Source organism: Mus caroli, unplaced genomic scaffold, assembly GCF_978045245.1.
Source record: "Mus caroli unplaced genomic scaffold, Mus_caroli_1 scaffold_11, whole genome shotgun sequence".
Taxonomy (NCBI): Eukaryota; Metazoa; Chordata; class Mammalia; order Rodentia; family Muridae; genus Mus; species Mus caroli.
This window is the reverse complement of record NW_028227266.1, coordinates 117,532,660-117,558,090: the sequence shown is the minus strand read 5'-3', so window position 1 is coordinate 117,558,090 and position 25,431 is coordinate 117,532,660. Positions and strand designations below refer to the sequence as shown.

Here is a 25,431-nt window from a genome sequence, read left to right as displayed (position 1 = left end):
ATCTAGCCCAATTACTTAGCTAGGATTGTCTGCAGCGCCACTTCCTACAAATTTTGAACCCTGACTGCTTGGCTTTGGGGCAAATGTCTCCCATGCTCCTCACTGTTGCTTTAAGCCCCTAAACTGGATCAAGTCTCGTACCAACTGGCGCAGCTTTGTGTTGGTCTTGCACTTTTGCAAGCAAACTCTCAACCACACTAAAGTCTCACATCCCTAAGTTAGTATATCTTGGCAGGACAGGCTATGTCTAGATTCAGTGCCTGGAGGGGCATCTCATGCCTTGATGTCCCCAGCTACCTCTTCCTCCTCCTCTTCTTCCTCCTCTGCCTCCTCCTCCTCTTCCTCCTCCTCCTCCTCCTCCTCCCCTTCCCTATTGGTTCTGAGCCACAGCTTTGGGTCCCCTCTGGGGAATATACATGCTTGGTTTCTCCCATCTTTTTCCCAAGAATGAGAGACAAGAGATATGGCTCTTTGGGGCTGAGTCACCCTGTGGGGTCAGGCCACCATGCCTAGAAGAATGTGGTGGCTTGGCCATCATCCATGGCCTGCTGAAACAGGGATTAAAGGACTAGAATCCAAGGCCAGCAGAAATGGGGGAGGGGGCAATGAGACCTACAGTGGTGTCCAGCAGGGAGGCCTTATAATGCTGGTGACAGCATCCAGCCGCTCTCTCTCCCAAGGACCCAACAATGTGGGGGTCTCTTAAGTGTGCTGAAGTCGGGTTGAGGAGATCAACACAGAACAGAGTTCCTCAGAGGGTGGAAACGTCTGGCCTGTATCCTTGAGGAAAGCCCATTTCCCCTGGGAACAAACATCCATAAAGCCCCCAGCTTTGACAGCTTGTGGCCCGAAGGAAACCCCTGAGATACAGCAGCTGGACTCACTTTCTCTTCTTGACCTTGAACTTTTCAAACACAAATCATCCTACAGCCTTCGAGGAAAGCCGACGGCAGACTTCCTAGGAAGTCTAAAGAGGATCACCCTACAGGGCACCAGCTGCCTGGGAAAGGGCAGAAGGAGCCTGCAGGGTGCTGGCCATGGATGTCTGGATGTATGTATGTGAATGTGTGTGAAGACATCAGCAGACTGTGAGGTATGCATGCCTGAGTACTCAACAGAAAAGGGCATGTGGAAAAAGAGAAAATGGTTAATAGTCAAATCTCTGTCACAGTTAGAGGCTTGTTCGTTTGTTTAACATGTACTTAGTGTGTGTATGTCAGTGTGTGCACATGAATGTGTGTGCATGTGTATGTGTGTCTGTGTGTATGTGTGTGTGCATGTATATATGTGTGTATATGTATATGTGTGTATGCATGTGTGTGCATGTGTATGTGTGTCTGTGTGTATGCATGTGTATATGTGTATATGCGTGTATATGTATATGTGTGTATATGTATGTGTGTATATGTGTGTACATGTGTGTATGTGTGTACATGTATATATGTGTGTATGTATATATATGTATGTTATGTGTGTATGTATATGTCTGCATGTGTATGTGTGTGCACACTTCAGAGGGTGACTCATGGGAGTCACTTCTCTCCTTTCATTGTGCCTGGCCCAGGAATTGAACACTTGCATAGAATTACATTCATGTAAAGTTCTAGAAAAACCAACAGCAATGTTTGCAAGGCAGCAGCTGCCTCTGGGATGTGAGGGATTGACTAGATAAAGACAGATAAGTTCCTGTGATATTCAAATGTGCCCGAACCCAAGTTACAGCCTCAAGGTTTGTATAATTTATGTAAATCATACCTTGTCCTGAAAACATACACAAAAACATTTAGGTAGTAAATGAAATTACAAACTTCTTTCTACCTATAGTCTCATATTCTGTCTGTCAGTCTGTCTGTGTGTGTGTGTGTGTCTCTCTCTCTTGCCTTTGTATTTGTCTGTCTCACTCTCTGTCTCTCTGTCTCAGTCTGTCTCCCCACCCTCCCACCCCCGCTTTCTGGGATTAATCATCGCCTCATGCATGTTAAGAAGGTACTCTACCACTGAGCTACATCCTCAACCCAATATCTCTAAAGATAATACAAAGGCAGGTTCTAGGCATGCCAGCCTTTAATATGGCAACCCAATACTGTCACCTACAAGGGTCACACTCAGAACCACACAATTGAGGTATTTTTAAATCCCACAAAAGTTATCTCACAATATTTTAAGTGACTTTACCGTTTTGTGTTGAGCCTCCTAGCTGTCCCTGCTTCATGAGGGGACTAAAAGTGCAGGTCGGACAGATCTCAAAGCAGCAATGCACAACAGATAGCCTTAACGCTGTGTTCTGGCTTCTGTGCTAGCCACCATTACTATGGGGTCATTCCTTCATTCTTAGGGTGCTCTGTCCCAAGTCACCCTCTCCCCAGAGGTCTTACCAAAACACGGCCATCTGCTCTGGGCTGCCGGGCCAGGCTCACTCCCATCCACTCGTCATCCCTGTCTCCCCTGCAGGTCTTCCCACAGGGTGCACCACGAGTCCTCCCTGGAGGGAGAAAAGAGGTCAGATTTTGATTGAGGGATGGTGCAGCTGGCTGCCTTTCAAAGGGTGGTCCTGGGGACTCAAACTTTTGTACCTATAAGGAAATGTCAACTCCATGGAAACTTGTAACAAAATGTTGCTGTTTAATTCAGTTCCTTCTTTTTCCACAACAACGTTCTCCATGAAGGAAAAAGTGTTCCCACTGATGTTGTTCTGGGAAGCCACTGTAACAAACATTTCACAAAGAAGATCACACACACCCAAGTCTCTTCTGATAAATAAAATGGAGACTCTTTTTGGCTTTGCAGGGGGTATGTGTGTATGTGTGTGTGTGTGTGTGTTTACATGTTTGCATGTGTGTACACATATTGGAGGTATGCAATCGTATGTGTGTGCCACATGTTGGAAGGGTGTGCATTCATGAACACGTCCATGCATATCAGGCCCGGAGGCTGACATCAGGAGTCTCCCTCTGTTGCTCTCTGCTTTACGCTTTGAGACAGAGTCTCTTGCTGAACTTGGAGCTCACAGGATTAGCTTCATTGTCTGACCAGTGATCCCACGGGAGTTGTCTCATCTCTACCTTCTCAACCCTGGGACTACAAGCTCGTGCAGGCCCATGCAGCTCTTTCTGCGGATTCTAAGGGATGGGCTCAGATCCTTGCGCTTTCATAACCAACACCCCCTGAGTTGTCTCCCCAGAGGTGACAGAGGTGGTGGCAGAGGTCTGAGTGAGAAAGGGCTTTAGGGGAGCAAGGCCTGGAAGCAGCTAGCAAGTCACCTGGCTCTTCTGCATGTGGCTTTCTGTGTTTGCCTCTCCTATCACAGTCTTCTCAGAGCAATCCAGTGCAAGCAATCCCCAGTGTCTACAGCTGGACCAGAGCCGATCCATGGAGACTGATCCAGTAGATCTACATTATCTACTAGAAAAAAGTGAGTACCACAGTCCATCCAGTCATGCCCTTCACCATGTAAGACGTAAAGGCTGAAACTGAGCCGGCCTCTGGCAGCACACAGAGAGTGGAATCTGTCATTTAACCTGTCCAGTGAGGCCCTGTGTGCTGTAGTCCCTCCTACCTGGCAGACGTCCTTTCCAACTCCTTCCCTCCCCTGCTCACCTCTCCTGTGACAACACTGTCCTTGCCTGGAGACTGCACTTCCTGGACCTTCCATACACAGCAAGATCCCCAAGGAAGCCGTTTCCAACCTCCAATATAGAGCGTCCCCAGCACACACCTTCCCTCTGGATTTCTCTTAGTCTATTGTTTATTTTAATGTCTATTCTGACTACTGGTTTTCCAGGCCCGGGGTGACAGGCTCCTTCTTTGTTTTGTTCAGTGCCTAATAGCTTATAGCATCTCAATACACATCTGTAACATGGAGGGAGGAAAAGAGGGAGAGAGGGTAGGCCGGCAAGTGATGAGGTTGTCCTAAGTAGAAAAAGAACAAAGCATGAAGGTGCTGCTCCCATTTCTACCCTAACCAGCATGGCCACCCACCTCGAGCCATGTCCAGCTCGGTGCATCTCCGGTCAGGGTTGGTATGGACACGACACTTAAACACAGCTCCAGGAGACTTTACTGAAGTGCTATATTTAGAATCTGCCTTCGGTGCACCCACGAGGACCCTGCACATCAAAAAGAAAGAGTGTGTGGTCACAAACCCGTGCTAGAGAAGAAAAGGCAGGTGGTTATATCTTTGTCCAGGCAAGAGTGAGCAATCTGAATACGCATCAGGAAACACACACACAGACACACACAGACACAGCTTAAGTAAAACAACCAACTAAAAGAAATGCAAATCTTTGTAAACTTGACACAGCTAGAGTCATCAGAGGGGGAAGGAGCCTCAATTAAGAAAATGCTTCTGTAAGAGTAGGCTGTAGGCAAGCCTGCAGGCTAATTTATTAATTAGTGATTGATGGGGGTAGGTCCAGCCCACTGTGGGCAGGGCCGTCCCTGAGCTGGTGGTCCTGGGTTTTATAAGAAAGCAATCAGAACAAGTGATGAGAAGTGAGCTAGTAAGCAACACCCCATCCATGGCCTCTGCATCAGCTCCTGCCTCCAGATTCCTGCCCTTTCTGAATTCCTGCCGACTTCCATCAACGATGGACAATGATGTGAAATACAAGCCAAACAAACCCTTCCCTCAATAGGTTGCCTTTGGTCACAACCTGTCATCACCCTGACTAAGGCCATCGGGAGGTAACTGAACAGATTCTCACTTTTACTAGTTACTGGTTACCAGAGGGATAAGTAGGGGAGGGGAGGGGAGCGGAGCGAGGATAGGCTGGGGAGGAGTCGGATCAATCTGGGCCTGGTGGGTGCAAAACACAAAGAGGGAAGCAACATTAAGTTCACTTTGAGTTACAGAAATAAATCTGCCCTGAACTTTAAGTGTGTGCATGCATTCGTGAGGTGTAAGTGTGCATGTGTATGTATACAGGCATGTGCCCTCATGTGTGTGCATTCATGTGTATATGTGAGCAGAGGTCACCTCTGATTGTCATTCTTTGGGTACTATCCATCTTTCATTTCAAAACAGGGTCTCTTCCTGGCCTGGCCTCACAAATCCAATGAGCCCCAAGGGAGCCTGTCTCTACCTCCCCACTGCCAGGGTCTATCACAAAAGATCTACAGCACAGAAGACTAAATAACAACTGGGTACAACGTGTGCTGAGCAGTGAGCCACTAGGAAAAGGCACTGCTCGAGGGCAGGACACTTCGGACAAATTCCACCCTGCCGCTCCAAGAGCTGCGGATTCCTAGTGCCTGCGCAGTGAGGACTTGGGCTGGCCTTTGTTTCTAGCACCCAGGAAGCAGGACAAATCTGACCACCCCAGAATATTAGATACAGCAGGCCTTGGGATGTAAGACACCACTGTTAGGCTTCTCTGCAGAGTAGAGTTAGGAGCCTCCCTGGGGTAGAGAAAGCTGGCCCTAGATCCCCTTGCTCTGTTCCAGGGGCCACCTTCTTCTTGGGGTCTCATTCATCCAGTCAGCTCCCCCCTACTCAGGCGTCATGGTGTCTGGCACCTTCCCTACCAATGCTTTAGTGAGGCAGAGAGATTGGCAAAGAGGGCTGACGGATGTTACAACTGATGTCTGAAATCCTCAGCAGACTTCAACCAAGGCTCATGGACACTGTCACTAATTAAACACCAGAGGCCTGGTGTCAGGCCCCACGGGAAGGTTCTGTCTTAATTCCCACCCCAGAACCTGGGGGAGCCCTGAGGACCCCAGACACACACACACACACACACACACACACGCACACACACACCATCCTTGCAAAGAAATCTCTCTTCCCACATTAACCCTGGAAGGTATATGTTAGCTCCTATAGAGAGTTGCTTTTTGCTGGGGTATGAGAGGAGCTAACAATGAGCCAGCTCCCCACCCACATCTCCACCCCCCACCATCCAGCAGCCTTGCCATGTGTCCCTGCAGGATCTCTGCTAGGGCAGTTCACACTCCTTCAGCCCCTCCATGATAAGCCTCAAATGAAGCGTTCCCGAGCAGGCTATGTCCATGGGAACTACAGAAGTCCTTTCCCAAGCAGGCCACACTCACCACCTGGCTCAGCCACACAGGGAGGTTTGGCCAGCCCTTGGATGCTCTAACTCAAATCCATAATGGTACTTGGAATCAAACCCGAGAGGAAAGCCACACTAAGGGATAATTCCCCACCCCCTTTCCTCTGGGGCTGAGTTTGAGCCACTGAAGAGAGTCAAAGAGCCTTCCTCAGAAAACCCGTTGTTTTCACAGGTGAAAAGAATTATCAGATTGACAACTTAAAGATGCTAAAGCATCTACAGCCTGCCATGTCGAGCCCTGAGGGCGAGGAGTATAAATGTAAAATCCTTGTGCTAGGTCCCAAGCCTCCCACAGACTCAAGTCTCCCATCAGCCCAGTAAACAACCATTTGTAAGTCATTTTACACTAGGGGCTGGGGTGTCACTCAGTGGCAGAGCTCCTGCCCGAGGCCCAGGGTAGCATCTCCAGCACCACACGCCAAAGATAAAATAGAGAAGCTACCATTGTGTCCAGCTGCCTTCTGCACACATATCCTTCCACCCAAAGATAAGTTAGGTCTCACCAAAGAAGTGTCTGTTTGCGGTGGTGACAGATACAGAGACGCACGTCTGGTCAGAGTGCAGAGAGGGAGTGACTGAGGTGCTCAGTCAGAAATGGATGTCTTTATCACACCCCCACTCCCCAAGGCCCAGGGAACATCAAGAAAGCGGGCTGGAAAGAGTGTAGGAGGCAGTCAGGGGGCTGCTGGGGAAAAGTATATTCTGAAAACGAGGGAAACCTTACGCCCATGAACTCAGAGCACCTGTCACTGCCTGCACAGTGGGCAGGAACAAGCCAGTCAGCCTGCCTGCCTCGGTGGGGGAGGGGCTCACAAGGCCACACTTCTTCATGAGGAGCTGTTGGCCAAGCATGGCTACTGAGGAGTGGAGGCAGAGAATCATTTTCCTTCAAGGAGCTGACCCTTGGTTGGTTGCCCATGATCCAGTGGATAGACCTACACCCTTGCTGAGCATATGGGAAGCACCCGACTCAGCAGATAATTTTTTTTTAAGACAAAAAGGAATTAGACACTGTGGCACACACATTTAATCTCAGCACAGAGGAGACAGAGGCAGGGGGATCTCTGTAAGTTTGAAGCCAGTCTAGTTTACTTCCAGGACCATCAGCTATGTAAAGAACCTGTCTCAAAATAAATATAAGTAAATTTAATTAAAAGATTTTTTTTTGATTTTTAATATTTTTATTACATATTTTCCTCAATTACATTTCCAATGCTATCCCAAAAGTCCCCCATAGCGCCCCCCACTTCCCTACCCACCCATTCCCATTCTTTTGGCCCTGGCATTCCCCTATATTGGGGCATATAAAGTTTGCAAGTCCAATGGGCCTCTCTTTCCATTGATGGCCGACTAGGCCATCTTTCGATACATATGCAGCTAGAGACAAGAGCTCCGGGGTTCTGGTTAGTACATCATGTTGTTCCAACAATAGGGTTGCAGATCCCTTTAGCTCCTTGGGTACTTTCTCTAGCTTCTCCATTGTGAGCCCTGTGATACATCCAATAGCTGACTGTGAACATCCACTCCTGTGTTTGCTAGGCCCCGGCATCGTCTCACAAGAGACAGCTATATTTGGGTCCTTTCAGCAAAATCTTGCTAGTGTATGCAATGGTGTCAGCGTTTAGGAGCTGATTATGGGATGGATCCCTGGATACGGCAGTCTCTAAATGGTCCATCCTTTCATCACAGCTACGAACTTTGTCTCTGTAACTCCTTCCCTGGGTGTTTTGTTCCCAATTCTAAGAAGGTGCACAGTGTCCACACTTTGGTCTTCATTCTTCTTGAGTTTCATGCATTTAGCAAATTGTATCTTATATCTTGGGTATCCTAAGTTTTGGGCTAATATCCACTTATCAGTGAATACATATTGTGTGAGTTCTTTTGTGATTGTGTTATTTCACTCAAGATGATGCCCTCCAGATCCATCCATTTGGCTAGGAATTTCATAAATTCATTCTTTTTAATAGCTGAGTAGTACTCCATTGTGTAAATGTACCATAATTTCTGTATCCATTCCTCTGTTGAGGGACATCTGGGTACTTTCCAGCTTCTGGCTATTATAAATAGGGCTGCTATGAACATAGTGGAGCATGTGTCCTTTTTACCGGTTGGGACATCTTCTGGATATATGCCCAGGAAAAGAAAATGAAGTTGAGGGAGAGGGGAACAGGGGAGGAGGCTGAGATGGGGAGGAGGAGGGAAATGGGGAGGAGGGATCCAAGAGGAGTGAGGGGTGGATATGACCAAATAGGTTGTAGAGAAGAATTCTCCCAGAAAGAATAACTTTGAAGTCACTATAAGAAGAGAGAGAAGCCCATGGCCCACAGGAGTCGGGAAGTAGCTACAGGGAGAAGCAGGCTGTGGGTCCACCATGTCCCCGGCATTAACACCACAACCCTGGAACCGTCCGTGGTTCCACTCCTTCCAGCTCAGACACAGTCCTAGCGTGCCAGGCAGGGAGGAGCCTGGACAGCAGAATTCTCAGATCTGCTTCTTCCAACGCAGAACCAAGATTTGAGGGTAAAATGTCTGTCGGAATCTAAAGCAGAGAAGGGACCTGGTAGACTCCAATGCTCTTCCAAGCCCAAAGTTCTCAATAGTTCTAACAACAGCTGTGATTCAAACCCTGCTAGCAGCCCCCCTGTTCATCCTTCTAACCAGCATCCCCACAGGAAAAGTTTTCTCAGATCCTGTGATGTGAGCTAAAGAGACACGTGTGTCTGTGCACGTGCCTGACACTCACAGAATGGCATACTGGAGAGTGTGCTTGCCTCTGTGTTTACAGAACATTGTGGCTTCCTTGGCAGCCCGGTGCTGGCGCTTTACCTAGGCCACAGTCCAGCAAGACAGCTCCAGCAGCAGGCCAGCCTTGGAGTGCGGCTCCTCTGAAGTTCGTTCAGCTGGCTGCTGGCCAACTGGACCCTGAGTGAGAGACGGAGACCACGACAGCTCAGAGTTCAGGGTGCGCTACTGAAAAGATGCCACCTTCGTTTTCATTCTTTGTCCTCTGGGTTACAAAAGCCATGTTCCAAGTAGTTGAAACATCCTTGTGGTGCCCCAGAGAAGACCATGTGCCCTATCAAAGGACCTATATGTCCCCAGCTCCCATCAAATAAACATCGAGCTGTTCCCACCCCTGCTTGTTCCTTCAACCGTGGTCCTGTGAGAGCACCTATAGGAACTGTTAACATTATCCCCATTTCACAGATGAAGATGCAAGCAGTCAAGGCTGCTCCTGAAACTTGCCCTAGACCCTAACCGCCTGGATGCAGCATGTGCCCCATAGCGTCGGGTACCAACCCTGCTTCTACTCAGTAGGAGGGAGGAAAAGGAAGCCAGCCGGTATTCAGCACCCTTCTGCTGCTAGCTATGCTAGTGTGTGACCATGCCAGGGAAGCCCAGGGAGGCTCTGTGGGCTCCGAGGTTGGAACTTGGCCTTGAGTCTGTAGCTTAAAGACTGGGGTCTGGTGCATGGAGAATGACTTTTTCTCCTCCCTCGGGCTCACAGAACGGAGGAGGTGAACTCCAGCCCTGGCCTTGGGTTTCGTAGACACTGACGTTGGCAGCATGGTGCTAACCAAAGGTCTGCCTCCCTGGTTTCCAAAACCTATTTGGAAACATATGCCCGACGGTTTAGCCACTGGCAACATCAAGGATCATGGGAGCCTGGCTCCAGACTAAGGCAAATCCACCCAGGCAGCTTCTTGTGCGCATTCCACTTGGGGAGGCTGGGTTAAGGTGCTGTACCCAGTTAGTAGGGGCTTCCGAGCCCAGAACCCACGTCCGGAAGCACTCTTTCTCCTATCCCTGCAACCGTTTCCTAATAGCCAGAGATGTGCTTCCCAGCCTAGCTATGAATGAAACCCAATACAAAAGCTTAAACTTACTTAAAATAGGCTGAGGTTTGTGTATGTGGACCGGAGTGTGCGTGCCTGTGCAGACCAAGGTTGACTCTCCTCTCACAGGTCAGTTCCTTGGAGAGCAGCTATCAGGGACTAGGCTGAGGCAGAGCTGCCTTCCTAGGGAACGCCTGGGAGCAGCAGTGCCTTGTGGCTCCCTCCCTCCCCACAGACGCCACAGCGGCCATACCACAGGGCAAAATTACAGCTAGTTCAAGAACAATGAGTGGGGATTACAAACTTCCAACCAGTTAAGTTTGTTTTCATGCATCTGATTCTAAACCAATGCTCCCCCAGGGATCTATGTTCCAGTTACAGGAACGCAGCTTAGTCAGTGTGTGTGTACTGCAGACACACACACACACACACACCCAGGAACCACTGCCTGCCTCTCACTAGACACAGGACAGCTAAGCAGAGTGGAGAACCGTGCTGGAGCCTTTCGATCATACTGCAGGCTTCATCTCAGAGGGAGAAGGCAAGTGCTCACCACCAGGAGCCGTGGACCAGAAATGCCGCAGGAAGTTCCTCTTTAAGTCTCAGGAAACCAAGGTTGCAGGTGGTTTAGCAGTGGGCTTGCTGGGCACTTCAAACTAACAGCTCCACCTGGGCTGTTTGTGGTTGTGTGTACATGGTGTGTATCTGTGTGTGCAGATAAGCATGCACATGTGTGGGAGTGTGTCTGTGTATGCAGGTAAGCATGCACATGTTGGGAGTGTGTCTGTGTGTGCAGGTAAGCATGCACATGTGTGGGAGTGTGTCTCTGTGTGAAGGTAAGCATGCACTTGTGTGTGTGTGTGTCTGTGTGTGCAGGTAAGCATGCAAATGTGTGAGGATGTGTCTGTGTATGCAGGTAAGCATGCTCATGTGTGGGAGTATGTCCGTTTGTGTAGGTAAGCATGCACATGTAAGGGGGTGTCTGTGTGTGCAGGTAAGCATCCACATGTGTGAAGATATGTCTGTGTGTGCAGGTAAGCATGCACATGTGTGGGAGTGTGTCTGTGTGTGCAGGTAAGCATGCACATGTGTGTGTGTCTGTGTGTGCAGGTAAGCATGCACATGTGAGGGGTGTCTGTGTGTGCAGGCAAGCATGCACATGTGTGTATTCATTTTGGTGTTCATCTGTGTATTCAGAGAAGCATGCACATATGTGTGTACATGATAGTGTGTCTGTGTATGGAGGTAAGTGTACATACATGTGTGATCATTTGTGTGTGTCTATGTGTAGGCAGCACGTACACGTGTGAGTATGCATGTATACATCAGAGGTCAATGTCGGTGTCTTCCTCAATCTTGTTTTTCAGACAAGATCTCTCTGAATCTAGAGATCACTGATTTAGTAGACTGGCTGGCCAGCAAGACCCAGCATCCCTTATGTGTGGCTTCTCAGCCCTGGGATTGCAGGCCTATGCCATACTATGTTACTTCTTTTAAGTGTTAGGAATCAAACTCAGGTTCTCATGATTGCACAACAAGCATTTCATGGATTGAATCACCCTCCCCGCTCTCTCCATTTTTGGAGATAGAGTCTTTTGTACATTAGCCTTGTATTGAGCTTCCTATCTAGCCAAGGATGACCTTGAACTCCTGATCTTTGTGCCTCTACCTCCTGAATGGTGAGATTACAGTAGAGGAGCACCATACCTGGTATAGGCAGTGCTGAAATGACAGGGGCATCCTACCAGATCAACTGCATCCCTAGCCTTCTCCCTGTATTCTACACTTTGTGGCCCAGATACTTGTGATAACGTTTAAGATGCACTGACCAAATTCTCCCCCTACCGCTGACAAGCTGTGTGGCCTCCAATGTGTTTCTTGATCACTCTGAGCCTCAGACTTCCTCTGCTATGGAAAGGGGGGGATGAAAATAGACGCAACGGGACTCTTGTGAGGTTTGGTCAAGAGAATGTTATAAAGTACCGAGTGTGGTGCCTGGGACAGAGCAGGGACTCAGTGAAGGGCTTAGATACCAGGTGGTACTGGGGCAAGCATTAGACACCTCACTTGTGCCAGTTCTAAGCTGTCCTTGGCTGCACCCCCAAGAACTTGCAGGCCCTTAGACCTCAGCTCCATTTTCTGCTCACTAGGCAGCATCACTCAGACTTTCCGCTGACATCCCAGAAATCCAGGGACGATGCGAGTGATTTCACCACCATTCACATTAGGGAAGCAGCCACTGCCCTCCACCCTTCCTGTACCCTTGTCCTGTTCCACAGAACCCTACAGCTCCTCCCAACTAAAAGGTGATGTCTGCTTCCTTCTTCCTGACACTTGCCTTAGCCACTAGGATGTGAGGGGAGATGAAGGGCTGACTCCTGGGGCTGGGTATGTTTCTACCGACTCTCCTGGCACCCTGCCCAGCCACCTTGTGTCCATCTCAGGTTAGCCTGCTAGATGATGAGAGTCATGGAGCGCAGAGATGGACCACCCAGCTGAAGTCAATCCTGCATCAACTGGCCAACCAGCCAACATGAGAGACATGAGGGAGCCAGGCTCAGAACAGAAGAATACTTGCTGATTCCAGCCTAACCTGACAGCCATGGAATCCTGAGCCTCAGGATGGTAACTGCTGACAGCCATTGGGTTTCAGGGTCACTGGAAACAATGGTTTATTTTTTAAGGGCTCTGAACTTCAGTAACCTATCCCTCATCATTTGCCCCTGAGTCTAATCTGGTCATCCTGGTCGGCTGCTGAGAAAGATTGCTGTCCCTCTTGCTTCCTGCTGTCCTTCCCTTCCTCCAAAGGACTCTCATCCCCAGCCAGGACCACAGACCCATTACTGAGGGCTGGGAGAAATGTCGTAGGTGCTGGGAAATCCCTTACATTTGCCAGTTAGTCTTCACTGTCAACTTGGCTAGGTTTAGATTCACCATGGAGACACACTTCTGGATATGACCATGAAGATGTTTCCAGAAAGAATTAACTGAGGAGGGAAGACCTATCCCACATGTGAGCAGGACCATCCCAAAGACTAAAGACTGAAGTTAAAGGTGAACTATGTGCCAGCACCCATCCCCCTGCTTCTGGGCTGTGGAAACAGTGTGACCAGCCACTTCCAGGCTGTGGAAACAGTGTGACCAGCCACTTCCAGGCTGTGGATACAGTGTAAGGCAGCCACTTTCAGGCTGTGGATACAGTGTGACCAGCTACTTCCAGACTGTGGATACAGTGTGACCAGCCACTTCCAGGCTGTGGATACAGTGTGACCAGCCACTTTCAGGCTGTGGATACACTGTGACCAGCCACTTCAGCTCCTGCTACCGTGCCTTTCCCACCATGGTGGACTGTACATCCTTAAAGTATGAGCAAAACCAAATGCTTCCTTCTTGGGGTTGGTCTGGTGTTGCGTGTACTCATATGATAAATTCTGCACCCCAAGATCTGGTTGCCCCACGATGAACAAATTCACATGTACACCAGCCTATGTTTTGTAAACCTTACTCCTGATTTAAAACCATTGGTTAAATAAAAATGTCTACAACCAATTACTGGAGAGAAGAGAGAGAGGTGGAGTTTTGAGTTGCCAGGTTGGGGGTTACAGGTAAGGGTCACCTGTCACCTGTAAGGGAGAAAGGAGAGAGGAAGAGAAGGGGGAGGGAGAGGAGCATGGAGGAGGAGGAAATTGAGAGAGCAGGAGGTCTCTGTTAGTCATGATGGACCAGCAGCACATGCCTGTGTGAAATGCCTCCCCAGAACCCCAGACTGCTGGAGCAGAAATAACCCAGGAAGATCCAAACAGCAAGTATCCAGGGAGCACAGTTGGGGAAGTGGCCAGTCTAGCATTAGAGAATTAGACTAGGGGTCATCCCACAGTAATTGCAGAGTCTAGTAAATGAATCATAGTTTGAGTCTCAATCCTTTGAAGCTAAACGTAGATATGCATAATTCATATTATTTTACACTTCCTTCCTTAACTGCTTCTTGTCAGGTGCTCAGTTGCAACCACAAGAAAAATAACTACTGCACTGTCCCAGGAACTGACTGGTTTCTCCAGCCGTGTGACCTTGATGGATTCCCTGGCCTTTCTTTTCCTTACCTCTAGAATAGAGAGATTTCATGGTGTCTCCCTAGCATAGCAATATGATGAGCCACATAGGGAAACAGCAGATGTCAAAGTGTTTGGGTGAATTAGAGCCTCGTTTGTAAAGACTCACAAAATTGTTCCCATTAGAGGTATTGTACCATCTCTTTCCTGCTTGGGAGCATACCCCCTTAAATAAGGGCTTGGTTGGGGTAAAGGGAGAGTAGGAGGTATGGTGATCTACAAAGCAGTAGGGCAGCTTGGGTTCAAGTAGAAACTCCACACATGTACTTGCTGTGTAATCTTGGACAGGTAGCTTGGTGTCTCTGTGCCTTAGCCACAGTAGTAGGCCTCCAGCACACAGAAACATCCATCAAAGGTGGTAAAAATGGCTTGGGGTAAGCGAAGGGAAGCCGAGCCATCAGTCAGTGAAGCTAATAGAGTTCTGAGTCTAGCTGAGAGGAAGAAGGCATGGAGTGAGGTGGGTCATGCAAGGATAGAGGGACCTCAGAGGCCACTGCTCTTAACAGAGGTGCTCAGGGGTTCAGATAAAGGAGGAGTCACAGCCAAGGACTGTGACACAGAGGCTGAGACTGTCAAGTTCCAAAGGAACCTGGCAGGGATGAAGATTTGCTGAGTGACATTTGTATCCCAGGAGTTGGCTGTTGAACTAAAACAATGCACCCCCCCCCCCCCCGACACACACAGAAACTGGAATTCCCCTAGGAATTTCAAGAAAGGAAATATATAAAATGTAAGGTTCAAAAAAAAAAAAAAAAAAGCCCCACCAGGAAGATGAATGAAGCTAAATGCTGCAATCAAGTATATTAAATGGTATTAAATGGCGACTTATGGATTTGCAGTTGTACAAAGGAGAACTGTATCATGTTAGGCATTATTATTACCTGGCTATTGTTTTGATGTGGACATAAGGAGATACAAGTATATGTCAAATTGACATGAAAAAAAAAAGGCTAAAGTATGGCCCAGCCAGGGGAAGAACTTGTCTCTCAGAAAGAGATTTCAGTGGTGACATCCTGGGGGCCCATCTTCCTGGGGGGAAAATGATAGGCAGGAACATCCCTTGGCCAGGACCGCCTTGACCTGCATAACTCTGCCCTCCATTTAAACAGTAACCTCACTTCAAGACCTGAAGACAGACTTGGGCAGAGGGAGCGTTCCTGGATCTGTCTGCCACCCTCCCCAGTCTGTTCACACTGAAGAAACACCTTTCTGCTTTTCACTACTAGTTTGGCAGTTTTAATTGGCTAATGGAGGATGGGAGGCTGTGGTCCCATGTCAGGTCCCATACAGCAAGCTTAGACCCCTGGAGAGCAAAGTGGGAGCGGACATATCCTCCTGATGTTTCCGATCGTTTCCTTCTCCAAGGAAAGCAGAGAAAGGCTTTCACATCCTAACAGCTACACATGGTAAAACTATACAATCCTCGGCGTCTCTACATACCCTCGGGGCTGCAGGCAGTGTGGTGTTTAGTGCGTGCGTGCATGTGTGTGTGTGTGTGTGTGCGTGTGTGTACATGTAAGCAGGTGTGTAAAGGCCAGGCATCTGTGATGGTTAGTGCTTGTGTGTGTGCACATATACACAGGTGTGTAAAGGCCAAGCAGCTGTGATGGTTAGTGCCTGTGTGTGTGCACATATTCGCAGGTGTGTAAAGGCCAAGCAGCTGTGGTGATTAGTGTCTGTGTGTGTGTACATATACACAGATGTGTAAAGGCCAGAGGACACACTTAGATTCACTCATTTCTCAGGCACTGTGCATCTTTGTGTGAGATGTTTGTTCTCACTGGCCTGGAACTCATGCAGGCCCCAGGGATCTGCTTGTCTCTGGCTTCTCAGTGGCAGCCATGACAATGACGTGGCACCGTGTCCTGCTTTTTGTGGAACCCAGGTCCCTGTGCCTATGTGGCCAGCAGCATACTTGCCATCCACGGAGGTTACTCTCAACTGTTAGCTTAAATGCCAACGTATAGATTAGTGAAACTCTTTGGAAGACACGTTTTGCTCGGCCCCTTTTGTCTCCCGGTGTGGTCCCTGTCACTGTGAGGTGCAGAAAGCTCCCCTGAGCTGCTTGCCTGCCCCGCTATCATTCCCGTTGGTGAATGTCTGTCCTGCTGTAGGCTCTGTCCTGCTGTACCCACTGCTGCTGGCACTAACCTCTGCTGATATCAGAAACCAGCTCCTTCAGCCTTGCATAGCCAAATGAAGACATGTGTCCGACCCTCTGAGAATCTTCCAGATCACCAGCTTGAGCCTGGGCCTGATAAGGCATGGCATTTCACAGACTAAGCAGCTACCAACTTCTCTGCCTCTCCTGAATACAGACAGCCATTGTTGAGCTACCCAGCCTGCTGTGCAATCCAGGAAAGTAGATCCCCTACATGATATCTTTAAAAAACATGCCTAGGCCACACCCCTCCATGACCACAACACTCTACCCATGGGCACTGGACAAAGGAGGTGTGGACATTACCAAAGGAAATGTTTCCTCCCTCACGTGGATTCTGTCAGGTATTTGGTCACAGGGGTGATTTTTAAAAACTGACTAGTGACAAGTTACTTTCTATAGTTGTGCAGAGCCTGGGGCAGGAGCCACAGTTCCTGTGACAGCTATAGGAACTACCTGCTCCCAGCCCTGCAAGACCATGAATAGGGAGGACACTCCAAAATCTAGGGCTTCCAATCCCATAGGTCTCTGAGATTCAAGGTCCTTGCTGCCACATCAAATCTTTCTGGCATTCAGTTAAATGTTCTTGAAGAGATGGAATACTCCAGGATGTTGCCCTAGCTTCCTACCTTGTTTGCCCATCCACATCCATCCCGGGTCTCCCAGCTCCCGCCATGGAATGAGGAATCTCCCTCCTGTCTGAATAGCACACAGTGCTCCTGAGACTGATGACACCTGCGTGAAGGTGACTGTTGCCTCCTCTGATGCCTTCCAGGCCACCCAGGGGTCCTTCTCCTCCCTGTTGGTGCAGTGATTGTTGTTAATTTCAACACACAACACAGTGAGCCCTTTGTTTCAGTCTCACACTCTCTACTTCCAGGCTTAGTCCTTGCCCTCGCTCTCTAAGACTTCCTCTGGCACAGAGAAAAGTGGGATAAAACGATTTATTCTGCCTTGGTGGTCAGCCAAATCCACTTGCTTAAAAAGATTTACAGTTCATAGACCTTAGTGATATAAAGTTAGGAAGCCTGCTGGGCCTCCAAAGCCCCTCTCCCGAGCCCCCTCGCATCAGGAACAGAGACCCCCAAGAGCCAACTGGTGGCAAAGATAATGCAGGCTCTGCTGAGTCACTCCCAAAAGCCAATCATCAATTCTTACATCTCCAGGGCTGTCTGGAAGGAGCAGGGCATAACACTCAGCTAATGGCCTGGGGAGCCGACTCAGTTGGCCAAGTGTTTGCCTTACAACTCTGAGGCCCTGAGTTCGGCTCCCAAAACCCACACTAAAAAGCCAGGTGTAGTGACATTATTTCTTATAATCATGGCTCTGGGATTCCTAGAGCTTGCTGGTCAGCCAGTCTAGCCTGCTTGGCCAGCTCCAGGCCAGTGAGAGACCCTGACATGTAAAGCAAAGTGGGCAGTGTCTGAGGAGGGACAACTCAGGTTGTCCTCTGGCCTCCATGTATGTGCTGACACATGTGCACATGCAACGCACACACACACACACACACATTTAACAAAATTCAATTGTGCCTATAGATGCGGCTGACCTGTTGGCCTTACCCAGCAACACTCTGATAGAACTCAGTTTGCCTTTTAAAGTTACGCTCAACTCCATTGGAGGTAAACAGTTCCGAAGAACACTTTGTCTGCTTTAAATAAACACGAGAACGGTTTTCCAAAGACAGGTCACACACATTATCAGAAGGCGCTCGCTTCTGGACAGCCGCATATCACAGGGAACAGGAGCGGGCTGGGGACAGCCCTTTGCTCTCACACTCACTGCTGTTCTGACGGCTGAGGAGACAGAGTGTCTTCCGGCCCTGGCAGGTTCTCCCTTGGGTAATAAGGTGATTCAGCACTAGCTGGGGAAACAGCACCCTTGCCTGTTCCTCGATCTTCGGAGAAATACTTCTGAAGCTACTTTTGGGGTTCCCTTTGAACAGGGACCCCTGGTTGAGAAAGTGGAGCAAGGGGGACTCAGTTTGAGCACAGGTGCCCAGAAGAGCCTCTGAGGAAGTGATTGCATGCCTTCCCCTGCAAGCTCCGAGGTGAGTAGATGAGCGCTCTGAGCATGCGCAATGAGCCAACATTGGTCGGAGAGTTTATGAGACCCGCAGGATTAACACCACCAGTTCCGGGTGTTTCCTCGCAGAGATTGACAAGGCCAGGTGGGATTGGGGAACGGAGCCCCAAATCCCAAGGTCCCCTTCTAAATCCTTCATCTTAGGAATCTCCCTCTTCCCTCAGAATAAACACCCATGCCTGCCTCCCCTCCGTTGGAGCCTATGATGCAGCTGATATTTTGCCTGAGGCACAGGTGAGAACCCCAGAAAGCAGCAGATGACATCTCCATTAGCTCTCGGTACACGACAGGCGCTTCAAAATTTCACAGTTGAAAGGACAGCTTGTCCCCATCCATGCTCCACAAGTTTTTGATAAACACATCTTCCTGAGGCTTTAATAGTTAAATATGCTAAGGATTAACCTTTTTGTTGTTGCTTTTGAGTTTCCTTCAAGTCTTTCCTAGGTCTTTAAGACTTTAGTCATTAGAGCCTTCTGGGCCTGATAAACATTTCCCTATTCGGGCTGTCCCAGACATAGCCATGTGACTACTCATTCGTGACTGTGAAACTGAATTCTTGATTTTGTCTAGTTTCAGTCCATTTTTATGTAAATCACAATACTCTGGCAGGTGTCAACATCACCTGGCAGGCAGCACATCGGCACTTTGGATTCTCAGCTCTAAATGCGGAACCGGATGTTGGAGCTGCTCTGATTCCTCGCTCAATGATGCTCTGCCAGCCTGCCGCTTCCGCGAGCTCCCTCCGTGCCTGAGCACAGCAGTCTTGCTGTCCCAGGAGAAGCAGGAAGCACGTCGCCAGAGAGGAAGCAAGCGCACCCAACCACTTTGGACTCTAGAGCGGGGGGGGGGGGGGGGGTGCCCGGGCAGCCAGGCTCCATTTATTTATATCTCAGAGTGTTACAGTTGTTGGTTCTGCAGCTGAGAAACTGCTAGAGACGGAGACAGAAATTGGCTTTGTCTATGTTCTCTGGCATCTACTTCTGTTGTTCAAAGGATGCCAGAAGAATCAGGGTTGGAGAGGGTGGGGACAGGAGAGTTCTGAGTGTGCAGACACTCTAAGGGTGTCAGGAGGAGGAAGGGAAGGAGGAGGAGGAGGAGGAGGAGGAGGAGGAGGAGGAGGAGAAGGAGAAGGAGAAGGAGAAGGAGAAGGAGAAGGAGAAGGAGAAGGAGAAGGAGAAGGAGAAGGAGAAGGAGAAGGAGAAGGAGAAGGAGAAGAAGAAGAAGAAGAAGAAGAAGAAGAAGAAGAAGAAGAAGAAGAAGAAGAAGAAGAAGAAGAAGAAGAAGAAGAAGAAGAAGAAGAAGAAGAAGAAGAAGAAGAGCTCAGTCACTTTCATGTCTGCATCAAAACTGTTACCGATGCCACCGGGTTATTACCAATTCTTGCTGTCCAAGGTATGGTGACAAGGGTCTGGTCAATAGTACTTTGAACAAAGCTGGGCCTGGTTGTGTCATGAGTGGGGATATGGTTTCAGGAGCCAGGCTTAACACAGGGGTTCTGAGAGGCAAGGTCACTCGTGTTCTCATGCAGACATTGACTTCCCTCAAGAAGGAATAATTTGAGATCATGAAGAACTTAGTTACAGACCCAAGAGCTGACAGCTTCACTGCAGAGACACTTCATGTACTCTGTGACACACATGCACCTGTGGGTCTTATAAAACACCCTGTAGACCAGGCTCAGGCCCAGCTTGTCACTGCTGGGTGGTGGTAAACCTTTATGGGGTTAGGTCTGTGGGAAGTCTTACTCTTAAAAAGGACAGCCCGGCCCCTGTCTCTTTCTCATTTTTGCCCTTTGAGAACTTCCACCACGGTGTGTCCCCAATCCTGACAGAGCTAAGAAGCACCAGGGCCAGCAACCACGGACTCCAGTCAGAATCTGCACTGTGAGCCAAAACGAACCTCCTCTCTTTGTCAGTTTACTAGGGGTGTTTGTTCCAGTGACAGAAACTGGTAACAAACCCGGACTCCTCAGCTCTGCCACCTGGTGTCTGGGTTCTCCCTGTTCTTTCCAGCAGATTCTCTGCCCTGTGCACAACACAACCAGGAGCCAGTTAGCATGAAACAAAGGTCCCAAGTCACATCACAACTGAGAAGCTAAAGACCATCTCAGCTGGCAGAGGGACAGAAGATACAATGTGCTCAACATCATTCATCCTTTCCTGCCCAGGTTTCAGTGTCCTTTCTCCTAACAAAACCCCTTCCACTGCCCACCTTTGGACTCTAAACTTTCTAAGTTTCCCCACAAATTTTTTCTGCTCTTCCCCCGCACCACACCAGCCTCTGGCTAAACAGCTACCAAACCCCAAGTCCTGAATCCCCCATGTTTCCCATTTCACGGGAACCTTTGTAATACAATACAGAATACTGTAAAACTGTCATCCTAGCTGACTGAGGAATTCTGGTTCCAGGAATTGATTGGAAGGAAATAATTAAGAACGTCCACAGTGTTTCACTGGGAGAATGCCTACATATGTTGTTACAGTGATAAACAACTGGAAATGACCTGGTAAGTTTAGAGGACAATGGGCTCGGGGACTACCTAATACTAAGAGACTTTCATTCAGTCATTAAGTCAATCAACCAACCCCAGAGTTGTAAGTAAAGGCAAAGATTTAGGGTAGATGCATAGTTCACAAAACTAGGCCAGCGGCTACCTCTAAGTTTATTCTCAACGTACAGGAACAAGAGTAAGCCCGGGGCTTCAGTCGGGGCTCCACTGACCTCACACTCTAGAGAAAAGGAGAAGAGAAGAAATGGGAGTTTCTCCTGCTTCAAACTCCACAAGCCCCCACTGGGAGTCACATCAGAAGAGGCTTATTTCGGAGCCAAGAGGGAAATGTCGGGGAAAGGAAGGAAGAAAAGGGTACGGAGGATAGGTTTTCTTAAGTAGCAAGAGAATTCAACAAGAGACTGCAGCACTGTAGTGAGAATACAATCTGCTTCAAAGAGAATATATATATAATATCTTATATATCATACATTCATATATTTATATTATATATTACATGTGATATGTGTATATGGTTTATTATAATATATGTAAAACACATACACACACTTTATATATATATATATATATATATATATATATAGTATTTTTTCCCCCAGAGGGCTGCTAAAAAAACTGAGGGACCAGCAGCACTCCAGTGCAGGGAGTGGTTGGTGGGCAGGAGAGGTACTTCTGAGATCAGCAGGCCAGCTGCTTGTCACCACAGAAATGCCTGACCCTCTCCTGACAAGGTCAAGTCCCAGAATGGCCACCCTTACAGTGCAGCCTGTGGTGCCTGAGCCTGGGTCAAACCCTTTGTCACTGTAAAATCTGTTCACAGCCTCGTTCATAACAAAGCAAGCTGAGCACCTCGTCTCTGCTCCTATCTAGTTAACAGCCAAAGAGGCTGTGACCTGGGGTCCATCCAAACCCAGGTGACAGAAGCCTGGCTCCTGTCTCTGGAACCAGATTGTGGCAGGGCACAGAGGCCAGCCACAGCCTGCAGTTCCCACTGGCTCCCACAGCTGCCTGCCCTTTCCTTAGTAGCCCCCCACCCAGAACAGCCATTCAGTTTCTGAAAGTTCCGCCCATGTGCTTTGTACCGAGGTCACACAGTGTGGGGCTCTGGGGTGTATTCTACAAACTCTTTCTTTCCTTCTTTCTTTCTTTCTTTTTTTTCTTTTTTCTTTTTTGGTTTTTCGAGACAGGGTTTCTCTGTGTATCCCTGGCTGTCCTGGAACTCACTCTGTAGACCAGGCTAGCTTCAAACTCAGAAATCCCCCTGCCTCTGCCTCCCAAGTGTTGGGACTAAAGGCGAGCGCCACCACGCCCAGCTCTACAAACTCTTTCTATTCAGCCATAATCTGTACCAAGCCCAGAGCCCATGGCGGACCTGGAGCCTTTGGAACATAGGAAAGTGTTCTGCCCTGCTGTCTGAAAAGGAAGGGTTTGGCAACTGCAGGAAGCAGCCTTGGCTGGTAACTGTGACTAGAATCAATATCAGGAAGGGATGCAGAGGAGAGCTACACACAAGGACTTTGAAAGCTGGTTCTCTTGGAGGCTGCTCTCCTAAATACACGAAAGTGTTAATAAAGCCAGTCACAAAGTTCTCTTTCTCCAGGGTTCTGAAAGACCCGCATCCACAAGCCCCCGATTGCCTCAGCCCCTGTCCAATTCCGAGCAGAGACCCCCGGTAAGTTACATGTCCCAGCACACACACTGCCGGTCTCCATCTCCCAGCCTACTGCTTCTAAGGATGCTCGCTCACGGGATAGCACCCTCAACGTGAATCAGCCATCTCCTGGGTCCACAGTAACATCATCTAAAATGAGGCTGGGGAGCTACTGAACTCTAGCCGCCTTGAAAAGGTGGGCGTGGTGCATGGTGTGGCTCGTTCATTCCAAGGAAGTGGTCTAACCGCCTTCTCTAAGCGCTCCTGCTGTGGGGTCAGTTAACTTCACTATTGATGCTTAATGAGGGAAAGACTTTTTCTTTTCTGCAGGCCCACCCATCTCGCTGGTTCAAAACCGTACCCCTTGATTAAAAACTTCAGCTTCCTAAATCTTGTCTCTAGACACGTGGGAGAGCTCCAGGCTGCTCACCAGCCACACAGTCTGCTCCTTGGGGGTCCTCCCTGCATCCCAGATCCTCTCAGAACTTTGTGGGGCCCCTGGGTACCTCTTCTGGAGATTCCTATGCCACCAGGACCCACTCCCACCGCATTCCCTGTTTCTCTGCTTCCTGCATGCTGCTGCCCAAGAGTTACATGAAGTGGTCCCCAAGAGCAGCCTGGCCTCCTAGGGGCCCTCCGGGGATCTGGGGCAGATGGCCAGCCCGCGGTGGCCCCTGGAAGGCAGACAGCCAAGTAACTTTGCTTTAGCGAGAGCGAAGCTGCGTCTGACTGCCCAGGGAGGGCAGGGACCCCAGGGACGCCCGGGCCTCGGAGAGCAGGCCAGGATGTCAGCGTGGCCGCCCGGACATTTAAATCGGCCCCGCGGGAGGTGGAGTGGAAGAGGCCGGAAAGGCGGCGGCCAACTTGGGGGACCACGGGGTGGCCACGCCAGGGTCGAGGATCCGCGGGGGACACTTACCAGCGCGTGTTGTCGTGGAAGTGCTCCAGCACCGCGTAGCCGAAGAACGAGCCCGCGGGGCCCTGGAAGCGTACTGGGCGCTGCGCGTCGAGGTTGTAGGCGCCTGCCGGGACCCCCGCGGCCACCAGCGCCAGCAGCAGCGCGCGGAGCCCTCCGGCGCCGGTCCGCGCCGCAGCCGGGCCGCCCATCCCCAGCCGGCCGCCGCCCTGCGCCCTGCCCCGCGATCGGGGCTCCCGGGACACGCCGCTGCCCGGGGCGGGAGCCGTGCGCTCCGAGTCAAAGCCCGGGACGCGGCGATGGGCTACAGCGAGAGCCGGAGCAAGGCCAGGGACGGCCGCCAGCGCACTGCGTCCTCTCGATCCCCGCCGAGAGGTCTGCGCTCTCGGAAGGAGCGGGTCCCGGGCCCGGGCGGCACTGGACTGCGGAGAGGCGCGCCCGCGGGGTGGGCGGCCCGGGCGGCCCGGGCGGGACAGGTTCGCAGCGCCTCCTGCTGGACGCGGCCTCAGGCGCACCGCCCGGTCCAGGTTCTGGACCTCGGTGAACTGCATCCTCTTCAATGTCCTAGGCTCTGAGGTATCCAAGCTGGCTGGGTCTCTCTCCTTTTGTCTTACACTGTGAATCTCTCTCACACACACAAAGGCCCAAAGCTACCCGAGCCAAGGATGGGTAAATATTCTGGCCCTGCCCATCTCTTCAGAGGCAACCGCTCAAGACCTCCAGTCAGTTGATGTTAAGAATTAGTCATGTGGAAGAGAGCAGAGCGTTCGTCCATACTCCCTGACCTGGCCAGCGCTTTCCAACTTGGCAGACACACAATATAGCCAGGTGTGCTCCCCTGTATGTGGAGATTATGGTGAAGTATACGTTGCATAAAGTTTACGTCATAACCTCATTTTGGTTGTGTGAACATCAATAGCTCATCTTGCTAATTAAATTATACATAAATTTAACAAGCACGCCCAGCCCAGTCCAGCACCCGGCAAGTTTCATTTATCCCTGACTCTATGAAGTTGACTATTCCAAGTTTAATGTTATTGCTGGACTAACTCTTTACTCTGGTAAAATCACAACCCCCTCCCCACCCCTTCCCACCCTCTCCACTTCCAAAGTCTCATTCATACTAAACACACACGACGCCTTTGTCTTTTTCTTTCTAATCAGGCTTATCCTTACAACAACAGTCAAAGCCTAGGGTAGGCGAGGTGGGGTGGGGGTGCACATTCCAGAGTTATCCACTCGCCAGCAGTCTAAACACGGGGATCTTTACAGGTGAAGAGCCTCTTCCAGCTGTCATCAGAAGGGCTGTGACAAAGGAAGCCAGATCACTGCTAGCTTGGGAGCTGGAGGGAAGGGTCCATGAGGTAAAGAAGCCAGGCAGCTTCAAAAACTGAGGACAGAGAAATGTCTTCCCCCCTACCCCTTCCAGGAACGCAGGCCAGAGATAGAAGCCTTGGCATCAGTCCAGCGAGACCCATGACCTGTCCAGCATTGTTAGATGATCAATGTCGCTGTCTTAAACCACTGCAGTCAGGTAATTTGCATAGCTCTGATGCACTGCTGCTGTCTTACTTGTGGTCACTATGGCTGCAATGAAACACCATGTCCAAAGGCAAGTTTCAGAGGAAGGGGTTTATTCAGCTTGTACTGCTCATCGTGGGAGGGAGTCAGGACAGGAACTCAAAACAGGGCAGGAACCTGGAGGCAGGAGCTGGTGCAGGGGCCATGGAGGGGTGCTGCTTACTGGCTTGTTCCCTATGGTTTGCTCAGCCTGCTTTCTTGTAGAACCCAAGATCGTGTGGAGGGAAACATTTTCACAAGCAATGCTCCCTCCTCTCAAATGACCTTAGTTGGTGCCATGTTGATGCAAAACTACCCAGCATAAGTGCTCTATCCACCTGTCTTAGTTTCCTTCCTGGGCTGCAAAGTGACACTCTGATGCAAAGCAACTTGGGGCAGGAAAGGAAGTATCCCAGCTTACAGGTTAGTCTCACTGGAGAGAGGCGGGGCACAGAGCCATGCCAGTAGCTGAGGGAGAAATCATGAAAGAACTATGCTCCTCCTCTGTGTATAGGGACAACTGCTAGAGC

The 25,431-nt window shown here is 49.7% G+C and overlaps 1 protein-coding gene and 1 long non-coding RNA gene across 3 annotated transcripts in view; one reads left to right on the top strand and one right to left on the bottom strand.

Moving 5' to 3' along the window:
• Itga9 (integrin subunit alpha 9) overlaps positions 1 to 23,813 on the bottom strand; it is a 296,995-nt gene extending 273,182 nt beyond the window's left edge. The window contains exons 1-3 of one of the 2 annotated variants that reach the window (XM_021172021.3): positions 23,345 to 23,813; positions 3,979 to 4,106; positions 2,376 to 2,482 (exon numbers count right to left, since the gene is read on the bottom strand). In XM_021172021.3, coding sequence (XP_021027680.1) covers positions 2,376 to 2,482; positions 3,979 to 4,106; positions 23,345 to 23,532 — 423 coding nt within the window. In that variant the 5' untranslated portion in view covers positions 23,533 to 23,813. Of the gene's footprint in view, positions 1 to 2,375; positions 2,483 to 3,978; positions 4,107 to 16,170; positions 16,352 to 23,344 lie in introns of those variants that run through there. The other variant, XM_085828171.1, reaches the window with a different exon arrangement.
• LOC115031906 (uncharacterized) lies at positions 19,509 to 23,457 on the top strand. Its single transcript, XR_003837542.2, has 4 exons — positions 19,509 to 19,657; positions 20,281 to 20,432; positions 20,674 to 20,771; positions 22,375 to 23,457. It is a non-coding gene; the product is annotated as an uncharacterized LOC115031906 (long non-coding RNA).
• Positions 23,814 to 25,431: the final 1,618 nt, after the last annotated feature.